Source organism: Podarcis filfolensis, assembly GCF_964270895.1.
Source record: "Podarcis filfolensis genome assembly, chromosome: 5".
In the NCBI taxonomy this organism is placed as follows: domain Eukaryota; kingdom Metazoa; phylum Chordata; class Lepidosauria; order Squamata; family Lacertidae; genus Podarcis; species Podarcis filfolensis.
Window position 1 is genome coordinate 76076917 of NC_139608.1, and position 22819 is coordinate 76099735.

At 44.3% G+C, this 22819-nt stretch overlaps 1 protein-coding gene across 3 annotated transcripts in view; it reads left to right on the plus strand.

Annotated features, from left to right (window-relative positions):
• The window catches only part of OPN4 (opsin 4), a 42955-nt gene that overhangs the window by 14839 nt on the left and 5297 nt on the right, over positions 1-22819 (plus strand). For 2 of the 3 annotated variants that reach the window (XM_083614763.1, XM_083614764.1), the window contains 9 exons: positions 1370-1503; positions 2140-2343; positions 5325-5496; positions 7603-7764; positions 9308-9415; positions 10819-10996; positions 17136-17291; positions 20451-20486; positions 22407-22445. In XM_083614763.1, coding sequence (XP_083470889.1) covers positions 1370-1503; positions 2140-2343; positions 5325-5496; positions 7603-7764; positions 9308-9415; positions 10819-10996; positions 17136-17291; positions 20451-20486; positions 22407-22445 — 1189 coding nt within the window. Of the gene's footprint in view, positions 1-1369; positions 1504-2139; positions 2344-5324; positions 5497-7602; positions 7765-9307; positions 9416-10818; positions 10997-17135; positions 17292-20353; positions 20406-20450; positions 20487-22406; positions 22446-22819 lie in introns of those variants that run through there. The other variant, XM_083614765.1, reaches the window with a different exon arrangement.

Genomic DNA, 22819 nt, shown 5'->3' on the forward strand with positions numbered 1-22819 from the left:
CCCTGTATTTGGAAACTGCTGCTAATCTGGCCAGCAGTGGAAAATGGCCTCCCTATACAATATGACCCAGATGCAGAAAATCCATAGTACATCTGCTTTAATTTCCCGTTAATCACCAGCAGCGGAGAAATGTAGGACAGAGCATTCAGAGAGGCGGGCATTCTATTTGTGTCACTGGGCTAGTGGTGAAAGCCTGTCTATGTGTGCCACTCTGTTGTGAATAGTTGGCCACTACCAACTGGTGGCCCTACCAAATTTTACAGCACCACCCTTTCACTTGTAGCTCAATATTATCTACATTGGCTGGGAGTGGTTCTCCAAGGTTTCAGCCATGGGACATTCCTGGCCCTACATGGAGAGGTTGAACAGGGGATTGAACCTGCAACCTCTTCCATGGGAAGCAGATGCTCTACGAATGAGCTTCCTTTGCACATATCATGCAAATATACTTATTTGTAGGCAATGCTCTGCCTGAATGCACTGAGAGTCAGTGTGGTGTAGTGGTTAAGAGTGGTAGTCTTGCAATCTGGGGAACCGGGTTCGCGTCTCCGCTCCTCCACATGCAGCTGCTGGGTGACCTTGGGCTAGTCACACTTCTTTGAAGTCTCTCAGCCCCACTCACCTCACAGAGTGTTTGTTGTGGGGGAGGAAGGGAAAGGAGAATGTTAGCCGCTTTGAGACTCCTTCGGGTAGTGATAAAGTGGGATATCAAATCCAAACTCTTCTTCTCTATAACTGGGAAGGTTGTACTGATAGATGAAAGCCTGTGTCTTGGGAAGCCCTCACTCGTGATCATCTCAGTTGCCTTGGTAAAATCTACCTCAGACCTTTGGACCAATATCTTCCGAATACAGAAGCACCCCAGAACATAAAAGTTGGCTACCCCTGCTGTAAAGATGGGGCTCAAATTCAATTTGTGGGTGTGTGGGTGGGTGTGGTGTGGGTGGGTGTCAAAATACGAATCTGCCCACACTGGTAACGTAAGTTGCTTACCTTTTTTTTTTTTTGGTCTTGCTGCTTGTTTTGAACATCTTAGTCTGTACTGTACATTTAAAGCAGTGTCATACCACTTTAAATAGTCATGGCTTTCTCAAAAGAATTATGGGAAATGTCGTTTCTTATGGGTGAAGAGAATTGTTAACCCTGAGCTACAATTCCCAGAGCTCCCTGGGAAAAGGAATTACTGTTAAACCACTCTGAGGTGGAGCTCTGTGAGGGGAATGAGGCCTCTTAACAAACAACAGTCCCAAGGATTCTTTGAGTAAGTTGTGTGGTGTGACACCGCTTTCCATGTAAGGTGCAAATGAGGCCGTAGCCCTGACACCCTCTTAAGAGTTACTTGCATTCACTCTCCTCTCTTCTCTCACAGGAGCAGAGGCCTTCGGACTCCCGCCAACATGTTCATTATCAACCTGGCTGTTAGTGATTTCCTAATGGCCGTCACCCAGTGTCCAGTATTCTTCACCAGCAGTCTCAACAAACGATGGGTATTTGGTGAAAAGGGTATGTTAGAAACAGATTGTCCCCCAAATCATTTAGACTGAACAGGCTGGCTTGGAAGTTTATCAGTTTGCCAGTGGGACTGCTGCTGTTGTTGTTTTTAATCAACTGTCACTGAAGACTTAACAAGGAATTTATAATAGTTTGTTGATGGTTTCCCAATTTTTCGCACACCCTGCCTCTTTGGTCAAGAAAAGCCATTCTTGGGACTTGAAGGTGATGTTCCCCTTGCTGTTGTAACCTGAGGAGGAGGAGGAGGAGGATTATGATTAATATTGCCCCAGCCACTCTGGGTGGCTTCCATTAAATATTTCTTATATTCCACCCATTATATTAGGGGAAATTGCTTTGCAGAAATTCTCTACATTAGTGAAAATTGCTTCCCAACATGTGCATACTAGGAGAAAATAATCTCAAATGCTTCAAATCTCAAATGAGAACTTTAAATAATCATCATCACCATGAAACGCTGTGGAAATGTGGATAAGTGAATTTAAAGCGAGAGAAACAGAAAACAGAGAGAAATCGAAATGGCAAATAAGTCCCTTCCTACCCTCACCTAGTGTATATGATTAAATCAAGTAAAATAAGTGTGCATTTTGATTTGCCTGCTAACTCTGCTGTGCTCTTTCTGGAAAGGTTGCGAGCTGTACGCTTTCTGTGGAGCGCTTTTCGGCATCGCTTCCATGATCACTCTAACAGTGATAGCCCTGGACAGGTACTTTGTGATTACGCGACCCTTGGCTTCCATTGGAGTAATGTCTAAGAAGAAAGCTTTGCTAATCCTTTTAGGAGTCTGGCTGTATTCCTTAGCATGGAGCCTTCCTCCCTTCTTTGGATGGAGTAAGTGAGACAGAATTTTTTTAAATCTGATTACTTGATACTGAGAGGAAAAGCAGGAATTTATAGAATGGGCCTTTTAGAGCTTGTGACAGATGAAAGAGGATTTACATATTTAACAGGAAGAAATTCTCTGTAAGGGAGACGGGTTCGGAGCAAACAAATCTCTAAGACATATAACCAAGGGGAAAAGCTTTGTAGTGCTTACGGTCCGTTCAATTACATTGCAGTGACGCCTGTGCTGGGAAACTCATTAGTGAATTACAGAGAAAAGAGGAGATAAAATCAGGGATGAAAAATAATGGGGGGGGCATCTTGCATAACATTTGCATAACCTTCTGCATTCAAGCTGAGCTGAACAGCATAAATAATAGGCATGAATAAATACAGGATATTTTCCTGATTTTCATATAGATTCATTGTTCACAATGGGGCCATACTGAAAGCCTTGATGACATGGAATAGTGTGTGTGTTTGATCCAGTTCCCAACATTTTACTTCTTTGCTGTGCTCTAAGGTTAAGTTTTCACAGTGTGTCAAAGAGATGGGGTGCTAGGTGCAAGTTTATGGGAGGGGGCAGTAAAATTGAATATTCATTGCCTCCCTCCCCCCCCAGGTGTTAATTTGGAGATCCAATCAGTGTTAGGGTTTACCCTGCCAATGCACTACTGTTAATTGGGTCCTCTAATCAAAGTTCAAATTGCTCGTTAGCAACCCAGTAAGACAGGGAGTAGAGCATAGATAGAAACCAGAAACTCAGAATTGTAACTGAAACAGCTCTCTTGATTTGTTGATGTACAATGTGCAATTCAAAGCATATTACTATCTTCATGTGAAAGAGAATGATGTTCTGAGCTTTTAATCAAAGCATAGCAACATGAAGCAATAAAGCACATAGCAAATCATACGGAGTAGAAATAATATGAGGATAACATTGTAATAGGTTTTACAGGGCAATCAGAGCTTGTTTCCTAACCTAATTGAAGAGTTGGTCTGCTCATTCCCTCCAATCCATCTAGTTGTGAAACAGAATTTCCATACCATATCCTAATTTACGTAGCATTTTGGAATAAAGTCCACAGTTGGGAGGGAGTACATGGAAAATAGCTTGAATCAGGTGTGCCTTGCACTATCAGCACATGTTTATTGACAGATGTGCCTTTTTGCCCAGGTCTTTGACTGAGTGGACATCTTCCCCTATCCTACGTTGCTGTGCATTGCATTTCTGTGTTGCTGCTTTGTCGCTCTGATATTGGTTGTGTTTGTGGGTTTTATTTTATGATTTTAATTGTACATTGTATTCATTTGAATTGTTATGTTTTTGTATTCTGCCTTGGGACTGTTTGGTGATGGGTGGGCTGTTACTACATATAATCATAATAATAATAAGCTTAAGAGTTTACTAGTTTACTTGTTTACTACTGTTATCTCTGCTCTGGGAAAACAGGAGTGGCACAGGCAGACTCTGAGGACATCTCAGCTCAGAGCGAGCATTCTTGCATGGGGAGGAGGGCTATGGCATACCTTGCTGCAGCAACTGCAGTCTTCCTGGAGTGCCAAATGGTGGAGATTGATTTGTTGGCCAATGAGGACCTGCAAATCTCCTGCCCTTCCTGTCATGTCACCTGTGGCAAAGGTCTCTGTGTGGCTAACAAGCTGACCAGGGCTGAGGCCTCATAAAAACCAACTCAATATGCGTTATCCATGCAAGATGCACCAAAAGCAAATTTCAGTTGCTTTGACAAGAGACTCTTTCGTTTCACGAATAGCTTAAGTGGGCAATATGAGAAAGCTCACTTCAAAAAGAGGCACAATTTGATGAGACAGAATAATCACTTACAGAGTATTAGAATCACTGGTTTATAATTAGATTCTCATTGTATCCAAAATATGCACTCTCATGGGACCAATAGGGAAAGCTGGGCTCAACATCTGGTGTGACATTTCCCAAAGCAGAAATAATAGAAGTTATTGGTAGGAATGGTGGGAATCGCCCAGGCTACAGCAGTTTAATGTCCGCAGTTAATTGCATTCCTACACAACATCCATCAGGAGAATAGTTCCTATTTCTTTTGTGTTTCTTTAAAAACAATGTTTATTTAACCGCAAACTTAATTATATGTACCAAATTAATTTCTATTCTGCTGTTGGTTTTATCGAGAGCTTTAATAATCTGTTTCATCTTGTGCTTGGTCACGAGAGGTATGGTTCTTTTCAGCCAACCAAAGGAGATGTGTTAGTTGTTCATCAAAGCCTATCAAATAAACCTCCTCCCATTAGCAGCAGGGAATAGCGAGGTGTCAGTCTGCACAATCTAGCTTGTGGCCAGAGCAAGGTTGATAAATTAAAAACCATCTCTGTAATGGGACACCAGGAGTCTTCTAGGAGCTGAAGCAAGGAGAGGACAATGTCAGATTTGAGCTGCACTGAACTTGTTTACACTGTAACACAAATTCATAATGGACCTGTATTATTGTCTTTATTCAGTTTCAGGATATGAATCACCTCAGTGCAATAGCTTGCATCCTAAGGTCTCTTCCATAAGTGGAAGTCTCTTGTGCAAGCATAACTCACTTGCACATGTGCAGCATACTGGTGATTTTCACTATTCCCTTCCTAAGCAAACTGCCTTATACCGAGTCACCTAGTCTTGGTCCACCCAGCTCAGTATTATCTATTGCTGATCGGCAACTCAGGAAAACAGTTCATGGATCTGATAAGGTGGTCTGTAGTCTACAAAAACATAGTCCAGAATAAATTAGCTAGTTGTTAAATTGCCACATGATTACGCAGCAATGAATCCTATGAGTTAACTACAGACTTTCTAAAGCAAGCAAGCAAAAGGCTATCCTCTGAAATGTGGTTTACAGCATTATTGCATAGCTTTAGTAAGCTTGAAATTAAATTTCTGATTGCATTTTAAATTTAAGTTCCAATAACTTTTGGAGGGAAAGCTTATTTTTCCCCCTTGTCTTTCCGCTAAGGTGCTTATGTTCCGGAAGGCCTCCTGACATCTTGCTCCTGGGATTATATTACCTTCACCCCATCGGTCCGTGCCTACACAATGCTTCTCTTTTGCTTTGTGTTCTTCATTCCCCTAATTGCCATCATATACAGCTATTTCTTCATTTTCAGAGCTATCCGGAATACAAACAGGTGAGTCAAGCATGTGCTTCCCATTGTTTGCGTTAGTGGAAGGTTACTTTGCCCCCCACCCCCTTCCCCCCAAAGTTGTGACCTCCAGCCAGTAGGAAACAAAACAGGAACATGAAGTGCAGGCAAAAATGGCTGTAGATTCTGCACCAAGTTCCCGCATCATTTTGATAGGCACCTGGATCAGATTTCAGAGAGATATTAGGGAGTCTGATTTGGAGAATAGCTCCATGAATTATCCGAGGATTGGAACAGACAGAGATGAATCAGATTTTACTTGAGTCTAATTTACAAAGATGAATGAGAACCAGGGTTGCAATTAAGAACTGACATGATGTATTGGATGGAAGGTAAATCTAATTCAGAGCTGTTTGTACTCTTTGCTTTAAAACGAACATGGAAAGCAAAATTCTGCAACCTGTATAAATTCTGCCAATGGTTATTTCCCTTCGTTTGTGTCTGTCCCCCTTTCCCATCTTTTTTATTAGATTTTGCTTTATTTGATGTATTCTTTTGAAAGCACTTAATGGTGGGTTAGATCCAGACTCCCTTGATGCTTGGAGCACACTGATTGAGAAGTCCTATTGATTACAGTGGGTCTGCTCTAAAGCATCATTATTAGTCCAGTTTGCCTCTGTTTTCATAGTTTGCACAATTTGTTCTGCTTCTGCTGCTGTTGAGAGCTGTTTTGAAGAATCCTTCCCCAGGACTGATAGGCACAGGAAGGAATGAGGAACATGTGTGGTCATCTACAGGAATCAGAATAATCAAGAACCTGGATAGCTCAGTTGGTTAGAATGCGGTGCTGATAATGCCAGGTTTGCAGGTTCGATCCCTGTATGGGGCAGCTGCATATTCCTGCATTGCAGGGGGTTGAAGCAGATGGTCCTCAGGGTCCCTTCCAACTCTATGATTGTTATTCTATAGAACTGTAGAGTTGGAAGGGACCCTGAGGGTCATCTAGTCCAACCCCATGAAATACAGGAATCTTTTGTCCAGTATGGGGCTTGAACCCACAACCCTGAGATTAAGAGTTTCATGCTCTACCAACTGTGCTATCCCACCTAATAAGAAATGACACCTGCATTTTTGTTGCATAAAGCCGAAGATGGGGAGAAGGCGTGTTAAGTGAAAAAAGAATGATACAGGAAGAAGGGAGGGTAGAAGTTTGACACCTTTGCAGCATGATCAGATTGAAAATGGCATTGCATGCACACTGCACTCTCCGTCTGAGGGGTATACACAATGGGCAGTTCTACACTGCAGGCTTAAACCTCACTGAAAATCTCTTGCCCTGTTGAAGTTGTGAAATGCAGTTTTTTTGAAGGTGCCAATATTAGAGATCTCTGGCACCCTCATTGTCTCACAGCTGTAATTCTTAGGGTCCCTTTAATGGTAACGATAACAAATCAACATCTCTGAAACAGTTTTGAGCTTGTATTGATGGATGAGCCTGGCAAGATAATGAAGGTTTTGGCAGCACATGCCGAAGATTTGAATTTTTCATGCCCGATTTACCAGCTGCTTCTTGTGGATGAGAATCTTGTGACTGATTATATGGGGGAAAGAAAACTACATGCTTGCACTCAAAGATCCACATGTAGAAGCAGAAGCACTCTCATATAATTGGCGTTTGTGATTTTGCCCCAGATGCAGCTCCCTCCATCATGTTGCATTCTGCTCCAGAGCAGAAGAAGGAGGGACCATAATGGCTCAGTGTGGATGTGCTTTGCCTGTGGAAGGTTCAAAGTTCAACTCTGGTAAAATATCAAAAAGCTGATGATGGGAAGGAGCCGAGCCTGAGATTCTGGAGAGCCACCAAAACAGTCAGAGACAACACTGGGTTTGATGCACATATAGCTTGACTCAGCACAAGTTGGCTTCCTATGTTGAGAGCCCCTAACCCTCCCAAATGGCTTTTCAGGGACTGCTGAAGCTGCATCTGTGAAAAGGGCAAATTGACAACACAAACACATCTATGTGCTTCCATTGATGAAAGTGGATCTTTGGATATCAATGGCGTTGACCCAGTAATAAATAAACAAGTGGCATTCTGCGTAAGCAGACCTCACTTTTGTTCCTTCATTCATGTTTTGTTCTTTTCCTCAGGGCTGTTCAAACCATCAGTTCAGATGGTACAAAAGAATCTCAAAGGCTGTCCCAGAGGATGACGAATGAATGGAAAATGGCCAAAGTAGCCCTGGTTATCATCTTGCTTTATGTCCTTTCCTGGTCTCCATATTCGATGGTAGCTTTGCTGGCTTTTGCAGGGTAATCAAAAAATCTTGTTATGTCTGCAAGGGGCCTGGGGGAAATGAAATGAGAACAGAAACAGTGAATGAAGCACACCACAAATGGCCAACCAATGAATCCAGGTGCTTTACTGCAGGAAGTTCCTTATAATCGGCAGCTGTAACCAAAGTAGAGGAGATTATAAATGTGGCATGTGTTAGCCACCCACTCCCGGTATTTGATCTTATAGACACATTTTTTTAGATTTACCTAGAATTGAGGATATTGGCCAGTGCAGACATGCAAAAAACAAACAAACCCCGAACCTAAACTTTCTCCACATGATGCCACCTGTCCCACCATCCCCAGGGATGCTTTGACATGGAGACTGTAACACAGATAAAGCCACAGCTACTTAAGGGGGAAAGCCCATATTCTTAATGGCTGAAAAAGATGCCGTTGTTGTGGCTGCAGAAATCATCTCCAGAAAGCTCAAATCATATCTGTGGATGGCTCTTGAAGCTGGCTTGGAAGTTTCAACTGGTGCAGAACTCTGTAACTCAGTTTCTGTTCAGAGCAAAACAAAAGAAATGTATCTCCAGCTTAAGCTCAGGAATGTTGGCTGGCGTTTCAGCTTTGGGGAGGAATGGCAGGATATTAGTTCCATAAATAAACAAGCTGGAGTTTGGCTTCACAACTGCCATAAGTTCCTTGTGGTCCTCTTTCTCTGAGATCACAGGGAAGGTTTTTGCCTGGTCATCCACCCATCCCTCCTTCAGTCGTGGAACCCTGGTGGCACACAGGTTGTTCCACCCAGACACTAACCATATCCAGACTTGCTGTACTTCAGTGATATGGTAGCCTTATGTGCCTTCATATCACTGTCCCCCAATAAAATTAGAAAAGGTCATGGCTGCCTCCTCTTCATCATTCATACACCATGGAACAGCTTACCAGTGGAAAGCCACATGACCAGTTCCATAGCACTTCTCAGCTAACAGGTGAAGATGCTCTCGTTTCAAAACACTTTTGCTACCAAGGCAGATGCTGTTGATTCCACTTGTTGTTGGGCATTCCTTCCTGCTCTTCCTGCTTTTACTCCAGCTGCCACTTTTTTGTTGTTGAATTTTTTTAATGGCCACAGTGTTCTTTTTCAATTGCTGATGCTGTGCTTCAGCGATTTGTTTTTTTAATTGCTTGTGTGCATTGTTTTGCAGTGTTGGACAGGTGATGTTGCTGTTTGAATAGAGGATCTTGCTTTTAATCTACTTAATTATCTATTTAATTATGCCGTTGCTGAGTTGCTGCTTCACATCAAGGTTTTTCATTATTTTAAATGCATGCCTTTGGGCAGGGAGGAGGCTGATAAATCTGTTTTCTATGTGAATGTGCTCCTAAGTTCAGCCGAGGTGCATCATTTAGAAGATTTTGCGTGTCTGAATTTATCCAGTGTGGACTAGCACTTTGAAGAACTTTGTGGAGGAGCATGCAAAAGTACAGTATGTTATGTAAAAGGGGGAAAGGGACAGTAGCCATACCCTGGCAGAATTAAATCTAAGAAAGTATATTTGCTTTGCTTTAGGTACTCCCATGTGCTCACTCCCTTAATGAACACAATACCTGCAGTGATTGCCAAAGCTTCATCCATCTACAACCCAATCGTTTACGCCATTGCCCACCCCAAATACAGGTAAGCTTCACCTTTTGTAAAGAACTGGGGCTTGCAACCAGTGACAGGTCTTCTTTTAGGGCAACCGCAAGCAATGTGGGATGCCACTTCTGTCATATTAACACTATCTTATATTTAACATCTCACCTGGTAGGTGTCGGCAGTAAAGGTTTCCATGCCAATGAGCGAGTGGGCTCATGGAGGAGGGCCTGATCTCTCTGTTTCTCCTCTGTCAGTCTGCTTGGTTTCTACACTGACTAAGGAGGGAGGAAAACCCATCCATCAGACCCATCCCTCCTCCACCAGCCCACAGTGAAAAGGCAAAAATTGTTTTACTAGCCACTCTGGCCCCATGTCATGCGTGGAAATTGATGCTAGCATCTCAGCAGGCTAGTAACAATTTACAAGTGCACATACAGGGGATTTAAGCAGGTGCAGCTTTTCTCACAAGCAGCACCCATCGACAGCCCCCTTCTTATGCTCACCTATACTCAGCTGTCAAAAATCCCAGCATCTGGCTCCTCAAATCGTCTCCATCTTAAATGCAAAGTCAGAAAAAACCCCAGGCAAAATGAGTTGTTTTTGCTGAATTGATGAAGTCTCTTTGCTTGACAGTTCTTGAATGGTAAAGATCATATGACTGCACAATGAGTGTGTGTGTATATATATATATATATATATATATATATGTGTGTGTGTGTGTGTGTGTGTGTGTGTGTATATATATATATATATATATATATATATATATATATGTATGATATATACAGTGACTGATATGCATGCCGGTGAAGTTTGCAGGCATGTCGGTATTTAAGATCAGATAGTTTTGTTGTTCGCTAGGAGAAAACCGAGTAGCAGCAGGGGTCCCCGGTGCCAAGCTGCCACACATGGACTGCTCACCCACCATGTGGAGATTCTGCCAGCTGAAATGAAAATGCAAGCGTCCATTCCTTTTTGTATTGTCCATTCCTTTTTGTATGGACACACTCCTAATCTAGCAAGGGGGATGCCTGACTGGAAGCAGCTTACATGTCATACGCAGGGCCCCGAACCACATCTGCAGACCCAAAGAGTACACATTCATCTGAGCAGCTTCCTTTCACATTTCATGATGCAGATAGCAATCAGGATTTCCTGCTATGTTTTGATACTGGTGGGAACGAACACCGTCAACATGTGTTTCTGCCTGTGAACGGGCTGATGCACACAACTGTAAACTGGATTCCACAGTGCAGTCATATCCTTTTATAGTCCAATAAGGTCTTTAATTCAATATGGCCTCTCTCACGCTCTTTGCCTCTCCCTCTCTGAATGAATGTACGTTTTTAGCTTGTGTCGGAAAGGACAAAAATGTTTTAGTCTGTGTTTTGTGCTTGCAGAGGTAGAAAAAATACTGATGGGCTTAATTTCTTATCCCTTAGAATGGCGATTGCAAAATTTCTTCCCTGCCTTGGATCTCTGCTAAGGGTTTCTCATAAGGACTCCAGATCTAACAGCTTCCCTTCCACCAGACGTTTCACTGTCACCAGCCAGTCCTCTGATATGAATGGGCTGCCAAGAGGAAACAGACGGCTCTCCTCTGTCTCAGACAGTGAATCTGTAAGGATAACCTTCATCTACATTGTCTAATCTACAGTATCAATGAAAGGGGTGTGCAGCAAGCTGGTGGGCATAGATTAGACGTGTCCATGCTTAAGTCGTCAGTGAGGAACCCTTTCTCAGTCCAAGGGCCACATTCACTGGTGAGGAACCTTCCTGGGGCCACATGCCAGCAGCAGATGCAGTCAGAGGCAAACAATAGCTGAGCAATGGATGCGACTCCATTGTTGTTCTACAACGACTTCAAAGTTACAATAAAGGGGGTTCTGACTAAACATCAGGAAGAACTTTCTGATGGTAAGAGCTGTTCGACAGTGGGATGAACTCCCTTGGAAGGTGGTGGACTCTCCTTCCTTGGAGGTTTTTAAGCAGAGGTTGGATGGCCATCTGACAGGGATGCTTTAGTCGTGATTCCTGCATTCTTCGGGGTCCCTTCCAACCCTATGATTCTATAACTGAGACCCAAACGGAGCTCAAAATCTCTGGAATCTCTCTGGAGGTTTACAGATCTGTATTAAAGGTAAAGGTAAAGGTAAAGGTACCCCTGACCGTTAGGTCCAGTCACGGACAACTCTGCGGTTGTACACTCATCTCGCTCTATAGGCCGAGGGAGCCGGTGTTTGTCCGCAGACAGCTTCTGGGTCATGTGGCCAGCATGACTAAGCCGCTTCTGGTGAATCAGAGCAATGCACAGAAACACCGGTTACCTTCCTGCCGGAGTGGTGCCTATTTATCTACTTGAAGCGGTACCTATTTATCTACTTGCACTTGGCATGCTTTTGAACTGCTAGGTGGGCAGGAGCTGGGACCAAGCAACGGGCGCTCACCCCGTACTAAGCCCCAAAAGAGCTTCCATGTGATCAGAAGCCTCTGGCTGGCTGTAGCAGCTATTAGATAGTATTATTATTTATTTATGTATTTACTAATACTGCCCTATACCCGTAAATCTCAGGGCGATTCACAATATAAAAAACACAGAATACATAATAAAAAGAAAAACAAAGACAACCCAATAGTCCTCCCGTCCACAACACATTTAAAAGGACATCAGATGTCAATCAGCCAAAGGTCTGATTAATGAGAAACATTTTTGCCTGGCACCTAAAGGTGTATAATGAAGACACCAGGCGAGTCTCCCTAGAGAGAGCATTCGACAAGTGGGGAGCCTCTGGTGCTGCAAGAAAAATCCCTGAACTGCCAGCAGGTGAATGAGGGGGTTCGCAACAGCACAGCGGAGAGAAGGCTAAAAAAAGGACTCACCAGCAGTAGCACCTGCTACAGGCAGCCAGAGGCTTCTGGTCATGTAGAGCGGGAATAAGGAACCTGTGGCCATTCGGAGGTTGTTGGACTCCAGCTTCTATCCGGCGCTGCCAGCATGGCCAGTGGTCAGGAGTGATGGGAATTGTAGCCCAGCGATATATGAAGGCTCTTTTTAGACTCCTTGTCTGATCATGGCTGAATTCACCTAAAGTCTGGACTTCTAGTTCACAAGATTTTTGCATACATAAAGAGTGAAGTATTACTTGAGGGAGGGATGCAGGTGGCGCTGTGGGTTAAACCACAGAGCCTAGGACTTGCTGATCAGAAGGTCGGCAGTTCAAATCCCCGTGACGGGGTGAGCTCCCATTGCTCGGTCCCTGCTCCTGCCAACCTAGCAGTTCGAAAGCACATAAAAGTGCAAGTAGATAAATAGGTACTGCTTCAGCGGGAAAGTAAACGGTGTTTCCGTGCGCTGCTCTGGTTTGCCAGAAGCAGCTTAGTCATGCTGGCCCATGACCCGGAAGCTGTACGCCAGATCCCTCGGCCAATAAAGCAAGATGAGCGCCACAACCCCAGAGTCGGCCACAACTGGACCTAATGGTCAGGGGTCCCTTTACCTTTATTACTTGAGGGAGGCCATGTCTTGTGTGTGTTCTGGGGATGCAAAAACGCATATACCTGAACCACCTCCACATAACCGCCCTTGTTTTCCAAGAGAGGCAGGGAGGTTTTAAGCTCTCCACCTAGCTTACAGCACTCTGAGAGGCTCTCACGAGATCTCACAGGGCCATCCAAGTTCCCACGAGACAATCCCAGAGCCCTGTGAGCAAGGCAGAGAGCTTAAAAGCTCTCTCTGTGCCAGGCTCTCTACCTTGCATGCAATTAATTTGCGCCGTTTCAACAAGCCAGCTGTGCAAGGTTGCAATAGTGCAACCTAACTGCATGCAAGATGTGATCGTACTGTTCTGCAACAATAACATAGAATGCAGCCCTCACGGGGGAAGGGGGAAGGAAACGAGTTTGTGACGTGAGGGCTAATGCTTCTGTAGGGTGAAGCAGGCTGAATTTAGAAAGAGATTTGCTGGCAGATTTAGACAAATTGACAAATCCATCAACGGATCCCCCCACCCTCCCAGCAACCAGAAGCTCTCAACAGCTTGCTGTATCACTGCTAAGTACTTAGTGGTTACTTGCAAAGAAGCCGGAAGTGGTTCTTCACTTCACTGGAATCTGAGAGACTTTCCTTCTGTGCTATCCAAGGCACAATAATGTGTTCTTTTTCAACCAGTTTTTTATTTTTTTAGACGAGCCCTGAAAACACAAAAATGCTATTATGCCCCCTAAGCTGTTACGTTTTTAGGTTAATGTGCTTTTAGGGGAGGCTGACATGCTCCGAATTCTTACAGATTTCAGAGCTGTGTGGGTTCTGCACTCCATCTATTTTATATCCCTGATTAAAAATACAACAAAGCAGATCTTGCTAAAATAAAGCCAACTTGGGAATGCCCATGTTCGTACAACATACGCATTTCTACATGAGACAAGATAAATATTTTAGTTTTTCCATGAATTATTTTTGTGGCTCCTTGTTGTTTTTCAGAATGGGCCTTTCTTTCCAGCAAGGCCAAAATCTCTCAGGTGTCTGTCTATACTTCAGAATGATTAGCCTGAAATGATGGCGTCATGTAGATTTATTATTATTTTTAAGTTCCTGTCTCTTTTTCATACTCTGATGTGATGAAGAAGCAACAAAACTATTGAGATAGGAAAGAGACTTGCTGATTTCTGTGGGAGAAAATAAGTAGGTCGCAGTCAGTGAGATGTCTGAGAGGAGGGAGAGTAAAACCTTCCCTTCCTTCTCCTGAGCCTCAAAATGGGTTTCAATAGGGGAATGGGGTAGATTTTGTTCTGACTGGGGTCCCTGAGCACAATAGCAAGCTGTCATTATGGTATACTGCCACCTGGTTGCCATTCCCTGCTGAAAATAATGCCAATATAGTTCACATCTGGCAACCAATGCGCCCCTTTGGTTTCAGATATGACATGGGTAGACGGGTCTTTAAAAGCCCGGGACACAAATTTCCACAGCTATGGTGGCTCATTTACCAGAAGTATTGTATTTAGCTTTAACTCTGAAAGTGTATACTTGATTCTGACCAAACTAAGCTCCCTAGAGCAAAACATACACCAGGAGGCTTAGTGGGGTCAGAATTGAGTATACACTTCCAGAGTTAATGATTAATACATTACTTCTGGAAAATGAGCCACCATAGCCATAGGAGGGCCCTAAAAATTTGTGCCCGGGCTTTTTAGACTCGTCTACCCATATACTGTCTGAAACCAAAGGGGTACATTGGTGCCAGATGTGAATTCCACCACCCCCCCCAGCTCTCCTACCACACTACTAGGGGCCCATGGCATAGAAGGGCCCTTCATCAGCTCAGACCACCACTTATTGCCAGGCCCAAGCGGAGGTGTGTGGATACAGCTTAGGAGCCAAACTCAGCTTCCGTTCATAGCGGCCACCTGTTTGGCTCCACTTCCAAATGAGCTGGCCAAGAACACACCAGCTAGACTGGTGACTGGGAGCGGCCACCGAGACGACATAACACTGGTTTTGAAAGATTTACATTGGCTCCCAGTACGTTTCCGAGCACAATTCGAAGTGTTGGTGCTGACCTTTAAAGCCCTAAACGGCCTCGGTCCAGTATACCTGAAGGAGCATCTCCACCCCCATCGTTCAGCCCGGACACTGATGTCCAGCGCCAAGGGTCTTCTGGCGGTTCCCTCACTGCAAGAAGCCAAGTTACAGGGAACCAGGGAGAGGGCCTTCTCAGTAGTGGCACCCGCCCTGTGGAACACCCTCCCAGCAGATGTCAAAGAGAAGAACAACTATCAGACTTTTAGAAGACATCTGAAGGCAGCCCTGTTTAGGGAAGCTTTTAATGTTTGATGCATTACTGTATTTTAATATTTTGTTGGAAGCCGCCCAGAATGGCTGGGGAAACCCAGCCAGATGGGTGGGGTATAAATAATAAATTATTATTATATTATTATTACTGTGCTGCTGCTCTGGTTTGCAGCTACAAAGGCTTTTAAAACTCACAATTTGTTTTAGGCCTTTAACAAAATCTGGGGAGGAGGCTGCTCTGGCAGGGCACTGGTGACTGTGGGGTGGGTCCCATCAGCTAAATCATGCATAGTGTCCCCTGAAGTCAGGCCCTGGCCTTGCTTGGAGCTGTTCACTGTCACAACAAGACTATAATGGGGGCTAGTGACCAATGCCAAGGACTGAGGGTAATAGATATCAAATCAAGCATATTGGGGGGAAAGGTTTGGTCCAACCCAGAGTTTCCCAAACTTGGGTCTCAAGCTGTTTTGGGACTACAACTCCCATCATCTGTAGCTAGCAGGACCAGTGGTCAAGGACGATGGAAGTTGTAGCCCAACAACCCAAGTCTGGGTAACACTGGTCAAACCATGTCCCTGATATGCTCAATGTTGTACAGAATGTTTATTATTTTCAGTCAAGGAGCACTTAAATCTGCAGCATATACAGTGGTACCTCAGGTTACATATGCTTCAGGTTACATACGCTTCAGATTACAGACTCCGCTAACCCAGAAATAGTACCTCGGGTTAAGAACTTTGCCTCAGGATGAGAACAGAAATTGTGCTCCTGCGGCATGGTGGCAGCAGGAGGCCCCATTAGCTAAAGTGGTGCTTCAGGTTAAGAACATTTTCAGGTTAAGTACGGACCTCCGGAACGAATTAAGTACTTAAGCCGAGGTACCACTGTACTATGAAAGCAGGGTGGGGTTGGTATGTGGTGGGACACAGAATGTGCACTTAGGGAAATGAGAGCATGCGGGAGACACAGGTTTATTCTGGGTTTTTTTTTAAAAAAATTATTTGTAAACTTAACAAAGAAAAGGAAGAGGGGACATTATTACAGAAATTAAATGAAATTGCTAATGAAAAAATAGTTACCGGTAAATTTGATTAAAAAGAAAAATAATATATGAGCAATACTAATAGTAACAACAACCCACCATCAGTTCACATTATGGATGCTGTAAGCATCAGTATATACATCTAATGTAGAATATATAAATTGATACAAGCCCTCCAGGTGCCCAAACATGTATCCACACAAAAATGATGTTTATATGACATATGTTCAAATGTAAGTAGCTCTGTGAGGTCCTCAAACCATTGCATAATACTTGGTGGGTATTTTATCCTTCCAGGCAGAAAAGTATAAGACTCTTAGCAACCGTAAGGGCTTGCAAAATCCTCTTTTGTTGTCCTTATGTGTTTATTAAGCACTTATATGACAGACAGGGCTACAAGGGTAGAATGCACTTTGTTGCCATACTTGAAGCTACCCAAACTATATTAAAGCACCTTCGTTTGGACTGTACCCTCCTCTTCTCTAGGCGGGCAACATTACTGCACAAGGCAGAGCCATAAATGAATTATCACTGTAAAGTAGATAAGAACTACTGACTCCTTTGGAGATAACATCACTGATATAGGGTGTAGGCAAGGAGCAAAGAACGCTATGTGTTCATTGGGCCTTTTTATTCTGTGCAGGGTGTCTGACAGGGCATTTGTGCAGTAGGAAAATCTGCTTTTTAAAAAGAGGGGTGGATGGGGAGAGAGAGAGCCTGAACAGGTGCAGTCTAGAAACAGCCCCACCTCCTGATTTTGCTGATTGTCTAAACTGGCCCCAAGACAGAATTTGTGGAGTCCCTTTCACATTTCTGGCTCTTTTCTCTAATGAGAGCCATTTGGCACATAACTGAACTGATTGAGGGAAAGTCATTAAACCCAAAGAGACTCTCTGAAAAAATTTCATGCTGGCCTGTTGCTGCAGGAATGGACTGACACAGAGGCGGATATCTCTAGTCTGAACTCCAGAGGTGCTAGCGGGCAAGTTTCGTACGAGATGGGTGAAGATACCACGGCAGAAATGAACGATGTCAAAGTCAAATCTAAACTGAAAAGCCACGATTCAGGGATTTTCGAAAAGGTAACGAAACATCCTATTCTCAGAGCAGACAGGTCTGCAGATCTCTGCCTCAGCTTGTATTATTCCATGTCAGTAAATTTTTCTCTTTCTCTCTCCATCCCCTCCTCCCAAATGCCTTCAGTAACCTGGATAAGAAAGCTGCCATTAGGAGACTCAAATAGAGGAGAACTGAATAGTTTGTCCGTTTCATTTGTGAGATACGCTTTCCCTTTTAAAAACAAGAGTGTTTCCCTATAGAAACCACAACAAGTCCATGCACATATTCTGGCTGGTTGTGACACCACTCTAATCTCCTTCCTCTTCTCACACCTATTGGCACGATCGCAATCTCCAACACCAGCCCACAAGCAGCTGTCACCTATTTCATCTTGTTAATTTGAAAAGATGCCTGGCAGTCAAGCGACTCCCACTTCACTAATTACGATTTTCACGTGTGCTATTCCTTTTGCCAGTTCTGCAGCATGGGAGATCCTGTGTCGCTAACATTTGAAGGGGAGGGCTGGCCGCAGCACAAAACAGCAAATGCCGTGTGCCCGGCAACTGTACGGAAATCATTATGCAAAGCACAGGCCAAACATAAGCAGGGGAGAGCAGTGCTGATGAGAATGTGCTGTGGGGAGCAAGGAATCTTTCAAAAGCCACTGAAAAGGAACTTATGAGGCTCGTGGCAGATAAGATTGGGCAGAGCATTTTTTAAAAAGAAAAACTCTGCTGCCTGTATCGTAACTTACCCCTCCTAATGCAGCATTTTCATGCCCAGTCCTGTCATTTGATGAACACTGGATAGCTCAGTTGGTTAGAGGGTGGTCGCGGGTTCGATCCCCATATGGGACAGCTGCATTTTCCTGCATTGCAGGGGGTTGGTCTAGATGATCCTCAGGGTCCCTTCCAACTCTTACTCTACGATTCTCTGAGTCTCTGAACACTTAGTGGAAGTCTTGACACTTCCCCACATCCGAGAACACAAAGATTTGTCACAAGAGGAGCAGATCCCACCTTGAAGAACATTCCCCATAGTATTGTTCTTCTGCCCAGCATGTACCACTGAGTGCTCCTTCTAAGGGTGGAAACTGGTGGGATGGACCCAAGATAAGGGAAATGGTGTGCACTGTATGTGTGAATGCTGACGATGATAGGTGAAGACATTTTGGTTTACTGATCTGTCATAGCCAGGCATAAACACATACCCTTTAATGTAGATCTGCCTGAAGCTGTTTTTTAACCAGGGCACGTGGCGCTGTGGGTTAAACCACAGAGCCGAGGACTTGCCGATCAGAAGGTCGGCGGTTCGAATCCCCACGATGGGGTGAGCTCCCATTGCTCGGTCCCTGCTCCTGCCTACCTAGCAGTTCGAAAGCACGTCAAAGCGCAAGTAGATAAATAGGTACCACTCTGGCGGGAAGGTAAACGGAGTTTCCATGCGCTGCTCTGGTTTCTCCAGAAGCGGCTTAGTCATGCTGGCCACATGACCCAGAAGCTGTATGCTGGCTCCCTCAGCCAATAAAGCGAGATGAGCGCAGCAACCCTTGAGTCGGTCACGACTGGACCTAATGGTCAGGGGTCCTTTTACCTTTACCTTACCGTTTCTGTCTTTGCACCAGCCCTCCCTCTGTGTCTTTGACAGCAGCCTGGCATTCACATTTTCTAACGGGGACGTTTCCTTATCACATTACATTGCTGTTGGTCCTTTCCATTCTGCACATCAGATTGCTGCCAAAGTCACAGGGGAATTGGCAAACTTAGTTTGATGCCCCTCTTCTCCTAAAAATAAACATCCGGCATTCTGTTTCCAGCTCTCCACCACTTTCTGTCACTATTGCCCTCAGAAGGGCATCTTTGGCAGAATATTTGTACCTTTCTCTCTCTCTCTCTCTCTCTCTCTCTCTCTCTCTCTCTCTCTCTCTCTCTCTCTCTTCTCTCTCTCTCTCTCTTGGCTTGTTTTTATATGGTGCCTTTTGTTATGGAAAATCCAAAATACTGTTTCGCTTCCCTGTGACCACAGTCGTATCCCATAAATAATGCGTTTCTATAAATAGTGGCTAGGAGGGAACAAAGCAACATTGTGTCCAACCAATGTTGCTTCTTCCCTCCCCCGTCTCCCCCCCCCCCAGTCAGCCTCACCCCCATGCATAAAACACACACTTTATTCAGCTTGCAACCTTTCTTTCCTTGGGTGCCTTTGTGTGTGCAAGTGATTCCTTTCCGCGCTTGTCACCCCTTCACCCCATCGCAAACTTCCCTGCTTTTCCTCTCCTGCATTCACACCCCCAGAGGCATTTGAGCTCAGCCCTGTGGCCCCAGGCTGTGCCCTTCTGGATCAGGGAGCTGTTCTCACCTGCTGCAGCTTCTATGGGCCTGCTGCTGTTTTGTGATTGGCTGCTGGAATAATCTCAGTCCTATCCTCTGATCTCATTTGCTCTTGGTCCTGTAAGATGGGAACGGGATGGGATGGTTGTTTAAACTGGGCATAACAGTATATTTATTTGGGACGCAGGTGGCGCTGTGGGTTAAACCACAGAGCCTAGGACTTGCCGATCAAAAGGTCGGTGGTTCGAATTCCCACGACGGCGGGGGGGGGATTCTGTTGTTCGGTCCCTGCTCCTGCTAACCTAGCAGTTTGAAAGCACATCAAAGTGCGAGTAGATAAATAGGTACCGCTCTGGCGGGAAGGTAAACGGTGTTTCCGTGAGCTGCTCTGGTTTGCCAGAAGCAGCTTAGTCATGTTGGCCACATGACCTGGAAGCTGTACGCTGGCTCCCTTGGCCAATAAAGCGAGATGAGCGCTGCAACCCCAGAGTCGGCCACGACTGGACCTAATGGTCAGTGGTCCCTTTACCTTTTTAACGGTATATTTGGGCATATATTATCGTGTGCAGCACAGCACTGGTGCAACGGGTGGCCCCAGTCCTGGGATAGCAGAAAAGAATACCTAATAATTGGTCGCCCCTCGTTCCTCATTTGGCCAGGTCATAGTTGCACTGGGCACTGGGCACAATACATTGCATGGTTATTAAGAGAGAGTGCAATGATAACTTACATATGGAATTATCCTTCTCACACAGCACTTAGAGAAGGATAGGATCATGCTGTGACAACTCCATATCCAGGGGTAAGAACTGTCTGCACTGCTACACACTCTTTCTTTCCCTTCTTTTGTAGACTTCAGTGGATGCAGATGACATTTCTATGGCAGAGGTGAATATCCCAGATTGCTGCTTTCTTTTCATAGTGTGAACATTTCATGTGATTCTTTCAGGGATGGGGATGTTCAGGGAAAGCAATGCAGCCATGCCATATATTAAACACCTCCCACTTGACATGCTCAGATTTATTTATATCTCTGTCTGTCCGTCTAATCCCGTGGTTACCAATGCCCCGCAGGGGGTGCAATTTGATTTTTAAGGGGGGCAATTTGGAAGCTTGTTTAAACCAAGTTAATGGCCTTTTAGGCTTCCTCCACATGAATAGGATTTCACTTTTTGAAAAATAAGAATTATATGTCATGGGGGAGGGTCAGGATTTTAGATATGCTTAGGTGGGGCATGACCCAAAAAAGGTTGGGAACCCCTGGTCTAATCCATCACATTTCTATCTCGCTTTTCCTCCAAGGAGCTCAAGGTGGACTCTCCTTCCTTGGAGGTTTTCAAGCAGAGGTTGGATGGCCATATGTCCTGGATGCTTTAGTTGAGATTCCTGCATTGCAGGCGGTTAGACTAGATGACCCTTAAGGTCCCTTCCCACTCTACAATTCTATGACCACACTGCCAGAAGGCCAGTGCATAGCAGCGCCTTTCCCTGCCAACAGTTCCTGATACTGCTAATAGTTTGCTCCCTGGCTATAGCTCAAATATCTCACTGTTTATTTTCTGGCCTGTAATATGGTAGTGGTAGGGGTGCATATTGTTATATTTCACTGCTCAGTATTTGCCACTCTTTGTAAATCTTCTGTATGCTGCATAGGGAGCATAGTCCAGTCACCACTGCATATTCCATAAGGCAAAGAGAATCAAAAGTGCTTAGTTTCTTTTAAAAAATCCAAAAGTCTGCCCTCCTTTCTCTAGGACAGTATCTAGGTCTGGGTAAATCTGTTCATGCCAGTTTCTTGTTTCTCCAATCTTAAATTCAATTTGCCTGGTTTCTGCATCAGTCTGTGATTATTATTATTTTAAAAGTCTGCCCCTCTCTCCCAATGTACATCTTTTATATGCCATTTCCTCTAATAGACACATTTTTGCAAGCCATTTCCCCTAATATAATGCGGTTTTGAACAGTACTTTCACCAATATACACGTTTCTGTGTCCGCTTCCCCATAATATATGTTTTGTCTCGGACAGAATTATTGGTTAGAGTGCTGCATCACAAAATGGAGAAAAATATGGATTTCAATGCATTTTAATTCACATGTTGGTTCAGGAAGCGCAAAATTCTCCTGCATCTTTAGCAGTCACTTCCTCCCTTCATTAGCTCAAACCTCTTCCTGCATTCATCTACTGCTACTTAGCAGGTGATCAGTTTTCACTCTGCATAGCTGGGATGGGTGAGTTGCTAGTTGGAAGGGTGCAAGCCTGGGCCAATCCACTATTTCACAGCCTCCATTCTCGCCCTGTAAAAAAAAAAAGAATTTGCCAAGCTCAGAGTCTTGTTGCTGAAATCAACCTGCAGTCCTTAATACATGTACATGCAATGAAAGTTGCAACCTTAATGCACCCTTAAATTTTAAGTTGCGCTACTGAGCAAACATGCATAAGACAGAGGTGGAAGAATACACTTTACTATGCACTGACATGGGGCTTACTTTTGAGTAAACATGCATTGGGGACAAGCCAGTGAATTGATGCACATGTAAAGTGAACAGGTGGTAAAGGCTCCTGCACTTTTGAGAGTTGTGTAGAAGAGGGAAATTCAACAGGTGCAGCTTACACAACAAGTGGCACTTGCTGAAATGCCCTCTTCTACACAATTCTTTGTCGGGCAGTGACCCTGTTTTCTTTTGCAACAGGCCACTCTATCCATGCCCCTGATTTAAAAATGACTCTTCAGGTTAACCAGTTCAAGACCTATGTGGAAAATATGATTGGGGACGTTTTGCACAATTCTCTATATTGTTTCTTTAGGACTTAGCCTTTGGAAACTACATCTTTGGAGACAGCCTGGTAAGTTGCCATCCAGCTTTCAATAACCTATGGGAAATGTGGACAGTGTGGCCTCCCCATAGTGTTGGGCTGATGATGAAGCCAGACTTACAGGTACGTAGTCTTGGCGTGATTCTGAATCCAGCTTTGTTGCTGGAGACCCAGGTAGCCTCTGGCTAGAAGCACTTTTCGCCAGCTGTAAGTGGTGCGACAGCTACAGATGTTTCTGGACCAGAAGAGCTTGACCACAGTAGTGTCACTGAAATTCTACTCAGTATTATCCAGAGTAGATTCCAGTGTATAGTTAGCAGAGTAAAAACTTAAAACACATTGCAGGATCCCCCCAGAATAGACCAGAGGCAATGAATATTTTATCCAGCAGAGCTTTAACTGCC